The sequence below is a fragment of the Manis pentadactyla genome, chromosome 13 (assembly GCF_030020395.1).
Source record: "Manis pentadactyla isolate mManPen7 chromosome 13, mManPen7.hap1, whole genome shotgun sequence".
NCBI classification, from domain to species: domain Eukaryota; kingdom Metazoa; phylum Chordata; class Mammalia; order Pholidota; family Manidae; genus Manis; species Manis pentadactyla.
This window is the reverse complement of record NC_080031.1, coordinates 91,120,055-91,139,517: the sequence shown is the minus strand read 5'-3', so window position 1 is coordinate 91,139,517 and position 19,463 is coordinate 91,120,055. Positions and strand designations below refer to the sequence as shown.

Here is a 19,463-nt window from a genome sequence, read left to right as displayed (position 1 = left end):
ATCGTGGCACTTACAGTATTAGGATAAACATAATATTACGTTTATTTTACCACCACTAAAAAAAAAAGCTGATGGGGAAGCTTACGTGGATAAACCAGGCATGACAACTCTGAAGTCCTTTGATGTGCCTCCTAATGCGATTCATAGGAAATACACATCATCAATGACTGGATGTTTAGTGATAACAAGGAATTATGGCTTTAAAAAAAATGTGGTAACAATACTACAGTTCTGTTTTTTAGAAAGTTATTTTCATTTAGTGATTATACTGAAGAATTTCCAAATACTATAAATATTGGTATCTGGGATTTGCTTTAAAATAATACAGTGTGAGGGAGGGAAGTGAGTGCATATGGATAAAGGCTGGCTTTGGGATGAACGCTGTTGAGATCAGTTGATGAACATATAGGAGTTCATTACACTATTCTCTTTACTTTAGAATATGTTTGAAATTTTCCATAATTAAAAAAAAGACAACTGGTATACTTGAGGAATGGCATTAGAAGTGAGGAGACAGAGATAGGCTACTGCCTTCATTTTAAGTTATTCTGTTTTCAGAATTTATTTTAACCACATGTATAAATTTGTTTAAAAGGAAAAAATTAGGATATTATGTAGAAAACATAGACTTTTGCTAGATTCCAGAGTATCAAAAAGTAGTTGATACTCTTTAAAAGTGAAAAGATAATTTTAACATAGAGAAACCTAATGGATATTTAGCGGCTAACAACTTTAAGGGATTAGGTACATAAAAAGGTAAGAGATGGGGAAAAAATGTGTGAACATATCAGTAAGTTACAGAAGTTGAAGACAAATAAATTAATAAAAAATAGAAAACCTTACATGGGTTTTAAAGGAACAACCCATGGCTTATCTTTTTAAGATCAGTATCTTCCCACAGAACCTTCACTGGTATCACGTTAAGACAGACCGCTGTTCTAGATAGACTACCGATCAGTTTTGGTAACAAGTTTTTTACAACCTATACCTACTTTCTTACCTAGGTTCTGGGTCACTTAAGTTTTATAAGAATGGATATTTTCAAGTAGCACAACAGATAACTGAATTCTACGGAAAAACAACAAAGACTAGCTCTGCCAGAGCAACAGAAACAACTTAATAGCCTAACTCTAACAGTATTTAATGATAATACAAAGACCTTTGAAGCAAACCCTTTAATCACAGTTTATATTAACAGAGCATAGGTTTCTCATTTTTATTTTTTTCTTACCTTCAGAGTTGCTCCCACCCAGAAAGAGTAACAGGTGTCTACAGGCTTATTCGGTCTTCCATGATAACCATTCTGTTGTCTCATTATACACCACCTCTTTATCCTGTTCAATTCTTTCTCTGAAAACACTTCTTCTAGTTTACCCATTAGACACAGTGAGGCAATGCCACAAAAAGTTGATCCTCCTGTTAATCAAAACCACACAATACTTAAACTTCAAATTAGATGCCTAGGAAAATAGTATAAAATGATTGGAGGAAAAAAGGGTTATATAATTCTAGAAAACGGTGAAATAAAAGTCACTTAAATTAAAAAGACAATTATAATTTAAAAATAACCACTAAGCACTGAAGTCATCAATATTAATTTGATGAAACAAAATCATTTAATTTAAAGTTATTAAAAAATTTTTAATTATGAAAAAAAAGTAAACCAGGGAGATTAAGGAACTTGTTCAAAATTACAGTTTAATGGCAGAGCTGAAATGAAAATCTAGAACTACCACTCCTCCCTGTCCAGGACTCTACCACCTGAGTCTGATTTTAATCCTTAAAGACAGCATATTGCTTATGAACTGAGGTTCCACCTGCCCGAGGCTACAGACTAATTTTCACATATAACATCAACAAGCTGGAAACTGATATGCAGATATGATACTGACTCAGCATCAGAAATACAAGGAAGAGAAGTCTGAGCAAGGGGTAAGGGAGAATGTGGGGTGGGGAAAGAGGAAAACGGTATCTGGAAGTAGATGTAGAGGAAGAGGTGCAAAAACTCGCTGTGGGAGTCCGAGTATTGTCCCTGCAGAGATATCCAGGTCCCAACCCCTAGAACATGTGAATGCTACCTTCTCTGGCCAGAGGGACACTGCACATGTGACTATGCTAAGGATCTTGAGATGGGGAGATTGTCCTGGTTTACCTGGGTGAGCCCTAAATGTAACCAATGTCCTAAAAGAAGGGACCAGAGAGAAAGTAAAAGACAGAAAGAGGAAGCAATGGGACTCTGGCAGCAGAGATTCCAGGGCAACAGGTCAAGTAATGCTGGCACCCACCAGAAGCTGGCAGAAGCAAAGGGACAGATTTCCCCCTTAGGGCCTCCAGAAGAAACCAGCCCTGTTGACGCTTTGTCTTTAGGTCTGTAAAATGCAGTTCGGACTGTCTTCCAGAACTGTATCAGAATAAATCTGTGCTGTTTTAAAGCCCTAAACTTGCAGCAAAATGTCACTGCAGCATTAGGAAACCAATATACTCACAAAGTGATCAGTTTCCTTAGGAAATAAAAAGTCAGCATTTTTCCATAAAGGAAAAAGATGAACACTTTCCATGGAGACTATCTGCTGTCAATTCCAAACAACCTGAACATACTTGCATTTCCAATTTATTATTTCACTTAGTGAATTTTTATTTAAATCAGTTATTTAAATGGATTGTTCCTAAAATGCCTTATCCCATAGCTTTCCTTTTGGAGTTACAAATTTTGGATGCGTTCTTTGGCAAAGGAAAAGTGAGCATTCCCTCTAGAAAACTCAAGGCAGCTATTACATTAAAAGGGCTACTGTTGTAAGAACTATCTAATCAGATTTTTTCCTAATTAGTTGGGAGATCTTAGTCATGAGTAAATTAAAATAGAAAAGTAAAAATTTATCATAACCTTTTAGAATAATGTCGATGAAGCCGCTAGTAATCTTATTTCCTTTTCAGTGACGCACTAGCTTCAATTTCTCTTTCATGATAACCTCGCCGTGACTCCAGATACTATTACATCATTAAACATAGAGCCTCTGATAGACAGTAGTATGTAATCTTTAAAACTCAAAAAGTAAAAATAAGTATCTAATTGTTGTTCTCTAAAATTACTTGTTAGGATTCTTTTTTTTTTAATTTTTTATTAAGGTATGATTGATATACACTCTTATGAAGGTTTCACATGAAAAAACAACATGGTTACTACATTTACCCACACTATCAAGTCCCCACCCATACACCAATGCAGTCACTGTCCACCAGTGCAGCAAGTTGCCAGAGATCTACTATGTCCCTTCTCTGTGATACACTGTTCTCCCCATGATCCCCCACACCATGTGTACTAAACATAATACCCCTCAGTACCCTTCTCTCTCCCTCCCCACCCGCCCTCCCCTTTGGTAACCACTAGTTCCTTCTTGGAGTCTGAGTCTGCTGCCATTTTCTTCCTTCACTTTTGCTTCATTGTTATACTCCACAAATGAGGGAAATCATTTTGCATTTGTCTTTCTCTGCCTGGCTTATTTCACTGAGCATAATGTTCTCCAGCTCCATCCACGTTGTTGCAAATGGTAGGATTTGTTTCTTTCTTATGGCTGAACAGTATTCCATTGTGTATATGTACCACATCTTCTTTATCCATTCATCTACAGATGGACACTTAGGTTGCTTCCATATCTTGGCTATTGTAAAAAGTGCTGCGATGAACATAGGGGTGCATATGTCTTTTTGAATCTGAGAAGTTGTATTCTTTGGGTATATTCCAAGGTGTGGGACTCCAGGGTCAAATGGTATTTCTATTTTTAGTTTTTTGAGGAACCTCTATATTGCTTTCCATAATGGTTGAACTAGCTTACATTCCACCAACAGTGTAGGGGGGTTCCCCTTTCTCTGCATCCTCGCCAACATTTGTTGTTCTTAGTCTTTTCGATGCTGGCCATCCTTACTGGTGTGAGATGATATCTTATTGTGGTTTTAATTTGCATTTCCCTCATGATTAGTGATGTGGAGCATCTTTTCATGTGTCTGTTGGCCATCTGGATTTCTTCTTTGGAGAACCATCTCTTCACATCCTCTGCCCATTGTTAATCGGTTATTTGTTAATCGGGTGTTGAGGTGTGTAAGTTCTTTGTATACTTTGGATGTTAACCCCTTGTTGGATATGTCATTTACAAATATATTCTCCCATACTGTAGGATGCCTTTTTGTTTTGTTGATGATGTCCTTTGCCCTACAAAAACTTTTTAGTTTGACGTAGTCCCATGAGTTCATTTTTGCTTTTGTTTCCCTTTCTCGAGGAGATGGGTTCAGGAAGAAGTTGCTCATGCTTATATTCAGGAGATGTTTGCCTATGTTGTCTTCTAAGAGTTTTATGATTTCATGACTTACATTCAAGTCTTTAATCTATTTCGAGTTTACTTTTGTGTATGGGGTTAAACAATAATCCAGTTTCATTCTCTCGCATGTAGCTGTCCAGTTTTGCCACTTGTTAGGATTCTTTAAAAGCAAACTGGTGTAAATCAAAGTGAAAATACTCTTTACTATGCCCAAATCACCAGATTCTTAAAATTGTACCTTTTGAAGTAAGTTTGGGCTCTGCAAAGCCAAAAACAGTTATTATAGAGCCAGTGCATTAAGTTAAAATTCATTTACCAACATTAAACCCTGAGAGATTACTGTTTTACACAAATTTCTAAAAAATGAGTTCTAAAAACTTGGATGAAAAGCACAGCTGGCCCTTAAGAACATGGACTTGAACTGCATGGGTTTACTTTTAGGCATATTTTTTTCAATGAATATACTGGAAAATTTTTTGGAGATTTGAAACAAGTTGGAAAAACATTTTCTCTTCTCTAGCTTTACTGTAGAATACAGTACTTAAAAAACATATACAAGATATGTGTGAACTGGCTGTTTAGGTTATTGGTAAGGCTTTGGGAAAACAGTAGGCTCTTGGTAAAGTTTTTGGGGAGTTAGTAGTTAAATGCTATTTTCAAATGCACAGGGGTTGGCACCCTTAACCTCTGCATTGTTCAAGGGTCAACTGTATTATGTGAGAAGAGTGTTACAGGCAGATATAAACACAGCAAGAGAAGAAAGGTATAACACTTTGACCCTAAGTAAATAAATTCTATAAAAAAGCAAGCTCGGTGAGTGTTGTACCTTCATAAGATTGTGTATCAATGACACCTTAATAAAAAAGAAATACAAAAAAAAAGCAGGCTCAAGAACGCAAATAGAATATCCTTTCGGGGCTAAACAGGGTTAGGTCAATGATTCCTACAAGCTTTAAAAACCTTCAAGAATATTACATTAGTATATTAAGTATAAGAATTGCTTCTAATAATAATGCTCTGAATTCATCAAGAAAAGGTTATGTTGTGTTCATTATACTTTGGTTTAAGTAAGTATAAAAATAACTCTTCTTTATCAGAGGCTTGTAACAGTGAGAGAATATTAAGGCTCATACAACTAAAAGATTACTGCCTCAAGTGATACACATCAGTCACAGGGATAATTAATGTACGCAGAATACATCAGTCATAGGACGTCATGTCTGGAAGGGACCAGAGGTTCTCTGGTAATAACCTACCGTGGCCCTTGCAGTGCAGGGTAGCGGAGGCATTCCCACCTCTGGTACTGTGTGCATATTTTTAACAGTAAAATGGCTGCAGGTTAACTTACTGCTCCCAAAAGATTCTACAGCTCAATTTTAAGCATTCTCTTAGTACTTATTTGTATATAACAAATTATCAAAAAGAATCCATGTGCATGGAAGTACATAATTGAAGATGGTTAATAATCATAGCTAGAGATGAAGGAGAGCTATTTAAGTTCGTACATAAATAAGTACACAATTTAACACTTAAACACTACATGGAAAAGGTACAGTGAGGTAAATTCAAAGGAGCTGAATGCTTAGATGAAATTAGGCCATAGACCGTTTAATATTTCTTTTCTGAATTAAGGAATAGAGATTTTTAAAAGATTCATAGAATCAAATTAATTTGTCTGAAATATTATAACTATGAATTCTGAAAGGAAATAGTTTTAAACCAAATAGGAAAATCCAATTCTTCCAAAACACATGAACATTTTATCCTAAACTATATTATCATTAAGAGAATCGCTAGGATAAAAGTAATAATCCCATTAGAAGCTCATGGCCTGGAGGAGGAGTATAATGTGCCTGTTTATTTTTCATGACAAATGGACTCCAGGCTAAGCAGTAGTTGGAGAAAAGCAGATGAATTAAAAAGAACCAGAAGTGTGTTAAGTAACATTTACCACCGACTCAGAGGAAGACAGACGCAACAGAAGCACACATTCCAAATTCTGTCTTCCAGGTTCTGGGATGCACAGTGGGATACAGGACGACCAATGCATCAGGTACTTACTGAACAACACAGCGTATAAGGGCAGAAGTAGTAAGACATGAATAAGACATATCAGCTTACAACCTAGCACAGCAGGTAAACAGAGGCAGGCAGCAGGACAATGGTATGACCCAATCTTAGGGAAATATTGAAAAGGGAGAAACTGCTTAGGAACAGGAAAAGGCTTGAGGAACAAGAGCCGATGAACAGGCTTACAGAGAATGGAACCAGGCAGAGGAGTGCTGGGTCAAACTTTGAAGGTTAGTGAAAGGGAAGCCCACAGGTGAAAAGGCATGCATGGAAGAGCATGTGGAGAACACATTTTCTTGACAGCCTAGTGTACATGGGGGGCCTCACTCGCATGTGTGTCTCCCAAGCTAAGCCAGATCTCAGGCACAGAGAACTGAACGAAGGGAGTCAGTGTGGCAGAACGGAAGTGCTGAGCAGGCACAGGGTTTCAAGCAGGCTATGGCACTTACCTGATCCTTCTCTGAGTAGATGATAATAATTACTGTGGTGGTTTTGTACTCTGGTAATGTGGATAAGCTAGAATTGTTTTCCAGAACCTCCTTCCCTACGTGGTCTGAAGTTAGAGGAACCTGTGTGGGATCAGAAAGGTGGGAGGGAAGCAGCAGCGATCACCCCGGCTGTGGATGGCGGAGGTAAGAGGCCAAGGCCACATGCTGGTGCACTGCAGCCTGCCCTTAGCGTATCCCACACAGTCAGGAGCCAGGCTCCTTTCGCTTCTTGCCCCGGTGGCACCACCGCACCCAGACGGATGCAGGTGCACTGCGCCACTCTGGCAGCCGGATGGGCTCTCCAGGTTCCCTGAGAGGCCTCATGTGTCCAGCTGTGCCCTTGCTTGCAGCCTCGCCAGTGAGTTTTCCCCAACTACCAACTTACCCCTTTGAGGCCCTTACTTCACCATATGCTTCCACAACTGTGTAAAGTCTTATTCCTAAAATAAATTCTTATTCTTTAATATTCATAGTGGTTTTGTTTCTCTGACTGAAACTAAGACAAAGATGCCTTTTTGCAGAGGGCTGGTGTGAGCACTGAGATTAAGTGGTAGCTGGCAGAGCAGCACTTATCAAATACTTTTCCTTTTAGTCTGCAGATCAAGGGTTAAAAACTAGTGACATAAAGGAGACAATTGGTGTGACTGGCAAAAACTTTTACCCCCCCCAAAAAAATCCCACCAAAATCATCCTTATCACCACCAACAACAAAAAACAGAAGAAGATTAAGCATTCCAAATTCTGGATTTCTGGTTTCCCTTAAAAAAAATCAGTAGGTCTGCTAGCAATTGTTCCACATTCCTGAAAAGCAAAAATAGGCTTGGGAAGAAGGAAAGAGGAGAATGATAACTTTAAAAATTTTCAGCTTGAAGTACAGCACAGAGAAAACATAATAACTCCATAGCATCTTTCGGCAGGGACTGCAATGGGGGGTGAGGACTTAATAATATGGGTGACTGTTGAAACCACAACGTTGTTCAAGTGAAATCTTGTATAAGATTGTGTAACAATGATACTTTAATTTAAAAAAACGTGCAACTTAAGATGCTGCAGTGACATGAAGGCAGATCTGCCTGGTGGGCATATAGGAAGGGGGCTCTGCAGATGAGAAGCAACTATAGATGTTGAAACAGTTCTGGGTGCCACCAGCTCAGGGGTCACTGATAATATGTACCACATGTTACAGGTGCAGGGGACACAACAATAAATAAAACAGGCAAACATCTCTGTTCTGTAGACACTGTTCTACAGTACATGGGGAGAGACAGACAATAAACAAACGAATAAGGTGTTAAGTGATACAGAGAAAATAAAGGCACAAGGGGGACAGAGAACAGGTGTGTATGTGGTTAGTCTTTGATTCTAAACGCGGGTGTGTAATGTGGGTAGTTCACAATTTTAAATAGGGGGCCTATTAAAAATAAGCATTTGAGCCAAGACCTGAAGGATGTGAAATAAAGCCAGTTGTTTGATTGGGTTAGGGGTGGAGGATTCCACATACAAAGAACAAACACAAAAGCCCTGAGATTTAGAAAGAAAAAAGAAAATATTTAGAAAGATCCAAAGGAAAGAAAAGTATTGGGCTGAGGTAAAGAGATGAAAGGAAGAAACAAAAATTGTAAAGGAGCCAGGAGTTGAACTCAGGAAGTAAGACGAGGAATGTGATGCTTCCAGAAGGAAAGGGGAGAGAGGAACAGCTTCAAATGCTTAAAAGAACAGAAGATGAGGAATGAGAAGGTGACTTTGGATTTGAAAAGTAGATCACTCATGACTTTAAAGAAGAAAATTCCTAAGTTGCTGAAGGCTTACATAGAAAATTGAAGAACAAGCTATTTGTATAAAAGGGTGAATAGTGTATTTGGACCACTCCCCTAAGAAAATTAACAACAGAAAGCAGAAAAAGGAAGAACACAATGACTTCACAGGGAGGCCAAACTGCAGGACTCCTTCATGGGAAGAAGTACACGGGCCAGTGGGCACAGCGGTGAGAGTGGGAGGAAAGCTCTAGCACGTCCCCCAAAGGAGGCTTCTTAACCTGTCTGACGTAAGTGCACAGAGAACAAGGGAGTGTCTGCTGTTTGCAGGCCACACAGTGGCACTCTGAGGAGGGTGCTCCTGACCAGAGGCCACCTCACCAGGGGCTCCAGACCCCCAGGTCCTGCTCAGCTGCCCCAAAGGCTGCAGGAGCAATGTCTCGGCACACCTAAGGCCCGAATGCGCTGCACCACACTGTGGCACTCTGATTAGGATGCTTTCCTCTAGGACTTTAGGTCTCAAACCTACCGCCCCTACTGGATAGATAGAAGTAAGATGCACCTCTTTGGCATGAACCGCAGTCCATCACTAATGATCTTGAGGGGTGCAATCCTCCTCAAGTCACACTGATTCAAAATCACCACCCGTGGGCGTCAGCAGAAGTTTTTCCTGACAGGATCCACAAGAGCATATCATGGGTGAGCAGCCCTCTCTGTTTCATATCCCAGAGAACATATCCCAATTTCTTGGGAGCAACAGCGCCTGTCCTACACGCCTCCTGCACTGGGAAGGCGTCTCCTCAGCCAAGCACCATCAACACTCTCTCCAATAGTGAGCACCAGACGCTGTCTTCTCAGAAATTCTTACAGACACCAGATCCTTCATGCAACTACAAGCACATCCCTCCTCACCAAGTGGGGATGCGTGGTGCCATAACCGCCACTGCCAGCCGGCCGCAAGCCCCATCTCAGAGAGACTGAGGCACACACAAGGAGCACGGCGTCCTACTTACTTACAGTGTGGCTACAGGGAAAAATCCAAGACAGCTTCTCCATACCCAAGGGACACCTACTCTATAAATATCTACAGCAAGGAGTAGATGTGCGAGGGGGAGGGTAGACAAGGACCCAGGGGAAGGACAAGGACAGGGCACCAAGGAATGTATGTTAAAAATATCTTTTTATATATATTTTATAGTTTACAAACCACTTTTCCCTGTATCTTTTATGATCCTAACAACAACCTTAAAAAAAATATGGATACTTCCACTCTGTTGATAAGGAAATGCCGCACAACTAATACCAGGGCCGAGACCTGAATACTGACCTGTTCCTTCCACCCTCTTATGCTGGCGGAGGGAGGGGCACAAGGGGCAGGACCGAAGGAGCTTGCTCAGAGAACCTCCTTGATACGGGCTCTTTCTTTTTAAAACAGGAGTGTGGACGTTTATTTACTTCTACATGGAAATATTCAATTCGAAAGACTTCAGGCTATTGATGTGCTCACAAATTCTCACCTCACTATTCTGGTTCTGCCAAAGTGGGGAAGCAAGTGAAAGGAGATTGTATTCATGTATGTACTGAACATATGCCATGCAGCAAAATGACCTATGACTATGACTCACGATAATTTTAGTGAGCAAAGTAAATAACACATTTCACTTCTTCAGAATTCACTGATTCATGTTCAATACTCTACATCTAGCCTTTTAGTGTTATGTTCAAGAAGAAAACTTGCTGTTTTCTAACATATCTGAATAAATCATCCCAAGATATCTTTATGCAGCTGACACTTGAGTAGATTACTGGAAAATATTAAATGAACACTCCAGTCTGAATAATCTCTGAATGATTACAGACCTAGAAGAGGTTCCATCTGGCACAACACTGTCCAAAGAGAGACGTAGGGAAGAAGATAATCAGGCTACATCAAGGGTTGAGACAAACTTCTGAGGTCCTCCAAGTTGAAGATATGTTACTTAAAGGAGCAAAAGAAACTATACGTTCATTTAAGATGTCTTACCATGAGATTCAAGTCCAGCTCCCTGTGCCAGTCCATTGTCATAGGACTGAAAAAGAAAAATAGTGCTCAGTTTAACAGGGAAATAATAATAAATAAATTAGTTGTTATGCTAATTTTTGTCTCTTGATCTAATTTTATTTCTCCCTATATCTTCTAAAATATACACTCTTTCCCACAGTAGGTTTAGGCATTTCCAAGTACCTGATCTTGTCTCATTCTCTGAGCCAAATCACTAGGCATACTGTGAGAACAAACTGTTCAGAGATGGCACCTACATATTCAGCTTTTTCCCAGCAAAAAGCCCCAATCCTTATTCCTTTCCTCCTTGCAAGAACATACGAATTTAAGGAAAATACAAGGATTTTATACTCATAAAAACATCATAAATACAAATCAAATCTATTTTGAGGCTTTTGGGTAGCTGAGGATAACAATGGCTGTCTAAATTTGATCTCCTCACATGTCCTACAAAATCAAGACAGAAAAAGAACAATACAACTATATAAACTGAAAACTTTGCAAAGTTGAGAGACATGTTCAAGCTTCAAATTACCTGTCCATAGCCATGGGAACTTCAAATCCCAGCAAGCTGTCTATTATGCTCCTGACACACTTTTGCAGAGACCAAGGACAATTTGTGGAAAATTATGTGGAAGAGAAGGGAGGAGAGCTAATGGCAGGTCTGAAATTGACCTAAAATCACTGCCTTTAAAAGAGAAAGTCCACCTTAAGTGTGTCGGGCATTGTTGCTTGACACAGTCCCAGCATGCTCAAATTCCTACCATAACTTACTTAGTAACACAACATGGTTCAAATTTCAGTAACTGTGAGCAACTGCTCAAAGTACATATTTTCTTCTACCCTCTCAGTCCACAAATCACTACATACATAACAGATATGTATCATGATCAGTGACCAATCACATCACCTTTGTCAAAGTCTGTAAGTGGACGCTGCACATGTTACTTGGATCATGCAGAGAGCAAAGCCTGTGATGACGCTGTCTCTGGGTCTTAATGAAAAACTCATGTTTTACAAAAAAGGCATAACTGAAAGAGGAGATTGGCCACCAAAGATGGCGTGCAGTAAAGAAATGAAAGCAACACCACTGGACGTGAAACTGAGATCAAACACAGATCATGGAAGGAAGAGCTACTCCCAGCAACGCTGACAGCACTGCTGAGACCAGGCTTGCGGCCAGAGGAACTAGGTGTAGGAGGGGTATCTGCATGAGTGACGACAATGGTCGTGGGGAAAAGGATCAAGGCGTTAGAAAAGTGATGCTGGCAAAAACTTCACATATAAGGAACTCCTGGAGATATTTCACAATGAAAACACAAATGATAAAACTTGGAAGCTGACACCAACTTAAAAAAGGAGATCATTTATCAGACTAAACAGTGCTTGCTCCAGATCTATCATAAAAATTACATAACAAGAAGAAGGCAAAACACTGTTCAAACTACTCTTGATAGTTTTTTTCTTTACTACAAAGAAAGCACTTTAATTCTCAATATTGCTAATTTTTAAAATTACAGTGTATTAAATAAATACTGGTTTTACCATTTAAAACATTCTATGTACATTTATAACTGCGAGCACAAGTTTTTAACGTTTTGACAGAAAGCTGTGAAGGTCACAGGACAATGGTAATTTTCCCCACGGATGATTCCGATCACTCCACAACACTTCTGCCTGCGCCGCCATCACTGCAGGTGGGCCAGGCCCTACCAGGCAGAGCAAGGCCCGCCCAGCCCACCTGCAGAGCAAGGCCCGCCCAGACAGGCGCAGCTCTGCCACAACACAGCACTGACATAGAAAAGAGCCTGAAAGGAGTGTACACGTCCAAGTGGCAGTGTTCAAAGGGCACTCAAGTTTAAAAGGAAGGGAGAAGGGCCCTTTGAAGATCACGTAATAAAGGAAACTCAAAGAGCAACACTTAGAGACCAGACAAGAGAACCTCTCTCCTACCAGAATTACCATAGAACACAGCTCGCTATCACTAAAAAGACATAAAAGGCAAACACCTTAAAGAAAACATACTTTGCTGCATTAAAAAGAGGGCACCCTTAACAGGAATTCTTGTAAGAAAAAAGTATATGCTCAAAGTGACTAAACAAAGAGACAAATCTATACAAAGCAACTCAGGCAAAAACAGCAAACGGAATGTAAACATCTCAGTATATGAAAATCTGCCCTACCGCCCCCAAAAGCCATAAAGCAGAAGAGAACTGCATGTAATACAGCACCTCAAATTCAGTTACATGTCTTCAAATAAGCATGGGCATATGAAACGAAACTAAAAATTAAAAACATTAAAAACAGAAAAGGCTGAACAGTAGGAAGAAACAGAACCAAATTACTTCAGGAAAGAAATGGAAGAAAAAGACAAAATAAACTGAGAAATGAAGACTAAATCTCTGGATACCTCAGGAAAAACAGTCTTGAATGAGAAAACAATAAAGAACATTGAAGAAAGGCAGGAAACAGTCAAGAGAATAAAAATGAGTTAAAGTAAAAAAAAAAAAAGGTCAGAGAGAAAGTAGTTGAAAGACAACCAAAGAACGAACACAAAATTGGAATACCTCAAGAAAAAAGCAAAATGAGAGACAACTAGGGGTCAGCAAACTATGGATTGAAAGTTAAATCTGGCCCGTGGCCTGGTTTTGTATAGTTCTGGAGTTAAGAAAATGGCCAATCTCACTCAAAATAAAAGAAATGCAAATTAAGCATACATTGAGATACCATATTTTACCTACCACATTGGTAAAAATTAAAAGGATGACAATCCATTCCTCTGGCAAGATTGTGTGGAAACAGGTACTTATATTTTTGGGAATTATATGATCTTTTGAGAAAACAGGCAATATCTAATAGAATTACATATGCATTTAACTTTTGATCAAGCAAAATTCCTACTACTAGCAACTTACTCTGAAGCTGTATCTCCAATATATAAATGTACATGCAGAAGGTTGTTGATTTCAACATTGTTTGCATTTGAAAATGGGTACTTTACACATAGAGTAAGTGAAATGACTAGGGCATGTGCACACAATGGAGTACTATGAAACTATAAAAAAAAAGAATGAGGAAAATCTACAACCTGATAGGGAGTGATTTTTAAGCTATATTGTTACATGAAAAAAGCAAACTGCCAACAAAGTACCTATAAAGTGTGCTACCTTTTGAGTAAGAAAGGAGAAATAAAAATATACATACCTGCTCATCAAGAAGAAATACAGGAAAAGACAACCCAAAACTAATGAGATTGGTTATGTACAGAGTAAACGGGAAGAAGGTGGTAAATATGGGGGTGGCAGAGAGAAGGGACAGGAGGAGGGCATCACACATCTCTGGATACACCTTTCTTGTATAGCTCTGACTTTCAGAACCAAATCAATATTTAACCAAGTATATATGTAATTTCAACAAAACTAGGAGAAAACCCTAAAATGGAATCCAAAGAGAAACACATAAACATTACTGTTATTCAAATAAATAACATAACCTTACTAAAGCGGGGGGGGGGGGCGGATAAAAGAGGTAACCCAAGTATTTCCTAAGTATAGCATTTTGACTATATACCCTTAGGTTAAAACAAAGGAACCATGGTATTCTGGATAACGGGAGTCAGTTGTCACTGCCAGAGAAGGGAGTTACAGATGAAAGGACGGAGGCTAAGGTGAACTCTGGTGGACTGAAATAACTATGGACCCATGGCTTTTGGTAGATACAGAAACAGACACAGACGTGTGCAAGCGTGTTGTGGGGTGTCTGGGAGACATGCATACACATACATATTTCCTAGCTCTTCCTGCTGAGGAGAGGGGCTAGAAGCAATGATGTCCCAATACGAATGAGTACAGCCAGTGCCTAAAGCCTGGTTTCCAAACCTTACCCTCCAATAAGGAGAACCAAAGCTCCTTGAAGAAATGACTGATACCAGGGAAGAGGCTAGGAAAGTGAAAAAACAACCTGCAATACCTTGTGCCAGAAAGCAAAGAAGTACTCAAAGAATGAAGAGGGAAAGTTAAAAGGGCACAAGGGCCTACCCAAAGGGGTTCTCACTGGCTGAATATGGGACAATCTGAGCATCAAAATAAATGACTAAAGAAAACAAGAATCCAGAGTCCACAGTGACATAAACAAATGAAAGGAGGCAAAGGGAAGGCTTTTTCTAACAGTATAATTTCAAATGATAATTACAGAAGGAATATAAAGCTGGAGAATCATCAGTTCCATACTGACACCAGTGGGTAAGAGCTTGATGAGGGACAGGATATGTAACAAACAGTCTCCAAATATCTCACCACAAGATTATGAATACTACAAGGGGAAAAAAAGCTAACTTTACAGAGGAAAATACAGCACATACCACCTTAGCCAAGTGATCAGAAGTTATTATCTCCAGTAACCAGGCAAATCAACGTGCTGTCCTTCCAAACACAAGACACTGAGAACACAGTATTACTTCTGCAGTATTCATGCCAAGATGCATAGCACCTACCCTTCTACATAGCATAAATCTTTCCTCTTAAAATTCCTTTCAGAGTCTGTTCTTTTCTGCCTCCACAGGCTTTTCAAAAGCTGTGCTATTGTAGATTCCACAAAAATCCAATCCACATTCACACATTCAGTTAAAAACAATTCTATTTCTCTAAGAATTTAATTTCTATTTTGAAATACTGACTAGTATAAGTTGAATTAACAACCTAAAATACTCTATAAAAACTAAAATATTCACATTTGGGAAATATGAAACCTGTGAATCAGCACTTCTCTCTCTCCAGTTTCACAGAAGCAATTAAAAAGTAGAGCAAAGGATAATTCTAGCTGAGACTGAGATTTCCTTACTATTGCTGATAAAAAGATTAAATTGCATTGTGTGAAAGAATAACATTTCTACTTGATACTCTTCTTAAGTAAATCTTGAATTAAAAAAAATACACATAACATTATTAACAAAAGTAATCCAAAAATCTACCATTAGACCAGTAAATCTTGTTGCACTTGGGTCTTGCTAGTCAACATGGTCCAACAAACTCACTTCCCTCCTTACAGCCAGTATGGGAACAGTCTCACCAGGGACACCATAATTTCCCATTATGCTTGGCTAGGGCTCCCCACTGCCCTTGGAAGGACAGGCTATCAACATCTGCCTTTGAGATTTTACTTCTTCATTTGCCTTTGAGATTTTACTTCTTTTTTCACTTGTAAGGATGACCAATCTCTTTCTCATAAAGACAGTGCATCTGTAGATACAATCAGATAACATTTAAATTCTAATGTCAATGAATTGATGTGACCCTTAAGATTATTTCTATGTGGCTGTTCTGATATACAATGTACCCAGAAAGCAATCTTACTGCCCTCATTTTCAAATTCTTGGAGATGAGGACTGTGTTAACCTGAAGTCCCCATACACCAGCAATAATAACTGAAAATAAAAAGTCTATTTGTCAACATAACTCACCATACTTCTTCTAATATAGTTGATGGCTTTTTTCATATCCATGCCAGACCAGTTGTTGAGCATGTAGCAAATACAGGAGGCACAGTACACAAATCTCATGTCATTTTCACTGCCTTCAGGTACTGCACAAAAACTGGAAATAATAGTATGATTCACTATTAACAGTGGACCATAATTTTTTTTGTAGAGAGGTTAGAAACACCTTTTTCATGTCTTAACTCACAGAAAAATATCTCACTGAATATAGATTTAAAAACCATATACTACTTTGTATTATTCAGTAAAGATTAGGACCATTAACTTGAATAATATGAAACTATCTCTAAGTTGTCACTCAGCTCTGATTTCTGGGTAGTTTAGTTACTCCTTCCCCTGGATGCCACCAGTTTTATTTGCTCCCAGCTAGGGACATATGTGGCCCACTGGCTGAGCATTAATGGCAGAAAAAGTGGCAGGTTAACTTATTGGGTAGTACAGGTCCCTCTTGGGACCTACTGGGTAGTAAGAAATCCCCAAGCCCAAGTTTTGCTAAATGAAAATTCTTCTAAATGCATATAGAGATAGCTATTAATTAATCATATTGTGTTTTAGATTAGATTTTACCTAATTAGTTTTAGAGAGGTAATAATAGTCTGTGACTCCTATCTTTTCCTTTATTTATGAGCAAGGATAGGATAGCAGTAATCAAAGACTACCTTGAGACACTGAGATATCAGTCACAATTACCGGCTGAGGTATTTAGTTTTATAGTATATTTCTAATTAATGTCAATTTATCTTACATGTCTACATGAACTTCTCTTTCAGTATCTTTAAAACACTGACAGAAACAGAGATTTTAATAAATGGAGCCCCAATGTAACAACATAGCAGGATTTGTTTGCAAAGCCTCTCCTTAGCATCACTAATGCTTTATCACTTCTTAGATTAAAATAAAAGTCTCCTCTTCAAAGTGTGAGAAGATTCTTCTTTAGTTAGACATACCACAGGAACTATCAAATACTAAGGAACTCACTAACTTCTTTTGCTATCCTTTAAAAATGTCATTGAAACTACCTACACTATAATAAAATACTCAATGGTCATCCCTTTCTACCCTAATCATTATGTCTTCAGGAATAAAAGTTTAGACTAAATGTATGTTTACTTCAAAATATCCATTTTTTCACCCGGTGGGTAAATTAAAGTTCATCCAAATACTGAAACTATTCAACCATTTACTTGTGAATCTACTTATTGTCTCAGTTAAAAAAAGAGAAAGAGAGCAGTTATGCGATTCTTAATTTCTCTTCACTCATGTTAAACATCTTGGGATCACTTTTTGGGTTAGGCATTTAACTATATGTATACAGTGAACTTTTAGGTGGTTCTAGTAAGAGTTTATGATAAACTCTAAAGTTCTGCTCTAGTATTATAACCACTTTTTAGTTACAATTTTTCTTTAATAAAAAAACTGACTCATACCTTCCATCTTCCAGCTGAAGGGCTCTCAAGCCTGCTAAGCAAGCTTCTTTATTTACTCGGCTTAGGTCATCTCCAAGAATAACCAAGCATGAAAGGCCAGTGTAGGTCATTGCTATGTGGCCACTATCATAAGGATGAGCTGTTCCAGGATTCTAAATTCAAAATTAGTATGATGTTAATTTTAATTAGTAAACTGAAATGAAAACTTATTTCATTAAGTAATTTGACACAGAAGTTTTAGTAACCAGTAAAATTTAAAGTTGTTTATACTGATTTGTATAGACATCTGAGAAAAACAAACCTCCATTTTATATATGCCTCAATATAAGTATGATTGCATATTTTCCAGGCTACATAATTTAATAATTTATCCTAAGACCTCAAGCTTTATAGAAATAATTCAGATATTCAAATAAACTAGATCATTTGAACGCCATACTTTATCAACCATATCACTTTTAACTTAAGTCTTATAAAGTTAGAAAAGTGTACAGCTTTTCCAACAAAAAGATTTCTAAAAGTAAAAATTCTTATACTGTACAAATCCAAATTAATTATGACAGTAGTAATCACTATATAAAATTATTACAATACAGTTGAAAACTTGATTCTGCTCTGACACAGTTTGAGTCTCTACATCAGTACTTAGAATAACAAAAAACAAAAACTACAAATGCAAAGAGCTCTATTGCTACAATTGCAAAATTCTCTAGAAACACAACAGTTTACCTTTTAACATTTAGAGCCCAAAAGGGGTACTGCCTGCAAAGAGTTTTGTTTCAACAAAAGGTAACTACAAATAGTTATCAAAGATCTTTCAAGCTCCACAAAATATGTGACTCCTTATAGGAAATCTTGTAAAGACTCTAGGAATTGGCATGGGCATCGATAAAATTTGAATTGAAAATGTGCTTATTAGGCCAAGTAACTACATTCCACAATATACAAAGCGTATAATACAAACAAATATAATTTTTATAGATTTTTATAATTAATTTCAAATAATCAGCCGATCCTATTAATCAGTTATGTTAAAAAGATCATTTCGCTTGAAAAATGTAAATTTTCACATATTATTTCTCAGTTTAAGAACATTTTAATTTTGATAGAATAAGAGCATATTTTTAATTCATCATTCTGCCAAGTGTCTCTTCTATTGTAGTTGGAGTTCATCAATAATTACTTGAAATGTTAGAATAACTGCTCACAATATGAGAAATTTAAAATGAAACTTGTACAAAGGTTTTGGTAAAGGAGACTTCTCTACTTTCTGTAACAAATGTTAACTTCTGTAACTTCAGAAGGGCATCAAGTCCTGGCTCTATGACTCATTTGGCTTGCTTCATTTCCTCATTTTGGAAAATGGAGATATTAGTACCCACCTCATGGGGATAGTGTGGGGATTAAATAAAGTTACTGTCTTTAAAACTGCTAGTTGTCTTGATGATGATGTTAAGTGCAAGGTGACTATAAAGAGGGCCACTACTTTAGAGTCATGGTCCAAGGGTCCTGGAACCACCAGTGACTTACTTACATTATTTTCCTGCTCATGACCTTCTGTGGTTCCTCACAGAGTTAAGTTTGCATGGTGTTCAATACCCTCTATAATCAGTACCTGCCCCACCCATCTAGCCTGACATATACAATTCTTTATACGGTCTCATAAACATGCCAAACAAATTTTCATCTTGTTAATTAACTCTTTGCTTCTGAGTTCTTCCTAGAACTCAAACTCTAATACTGCTGGCTATTTATTCTATTCCACATTTACAATAGCCTTCTTAGAACTTCTAAGCATATTTCATTTTTGGTACTGAAACTAAACATTAGCTATGTTAAAAGCACTGTGGGGAATCCAAACAAATCAAACTTGGAC

General features: G+C 38.0%; 1 protein-coding gene across 3 annotated transcripts in view; it reads right to left on the bottom strand.

Moving 5' to 3' along the window:
* PGGT1B (protein geranylgeranyltransferase type I subunit beta) overlaps nucleotides 1-19,463 on the bottom strand; it is a 50,657-nt gene that overhangs the window by 11,457 nt on the left and 19,737 nt on the right. For all 3 annotated transcript variants that reach the window (XM_036932523.2, XM_057490761.1, XM_036932524.2), the window contains exons 4-7: nucleotides 17,588-17,739; nucleotides 16,125-16,257; nucleotides 10,649-10,694; nucleotides 1,232-1,416 (exon numbers count right to left, since the gene is read on the bottom strand). In XM_036932523.2, coding sequence (XP_036788418.2) covers nucleotides 1,232-1,416; nucleotides 10,649-10,694; nucleotides 16,125-16,257; nucleotides 17,588-17,739 — 516 coding nt within the window. The remainder of the gene's footprint in view (nucleotides 1-1,231; nucleotides 1,417-10,648; nucleotides 10,695-16,124; nucleotides 16,258-17,587; nucleotides 17,740-19,463) is intronic.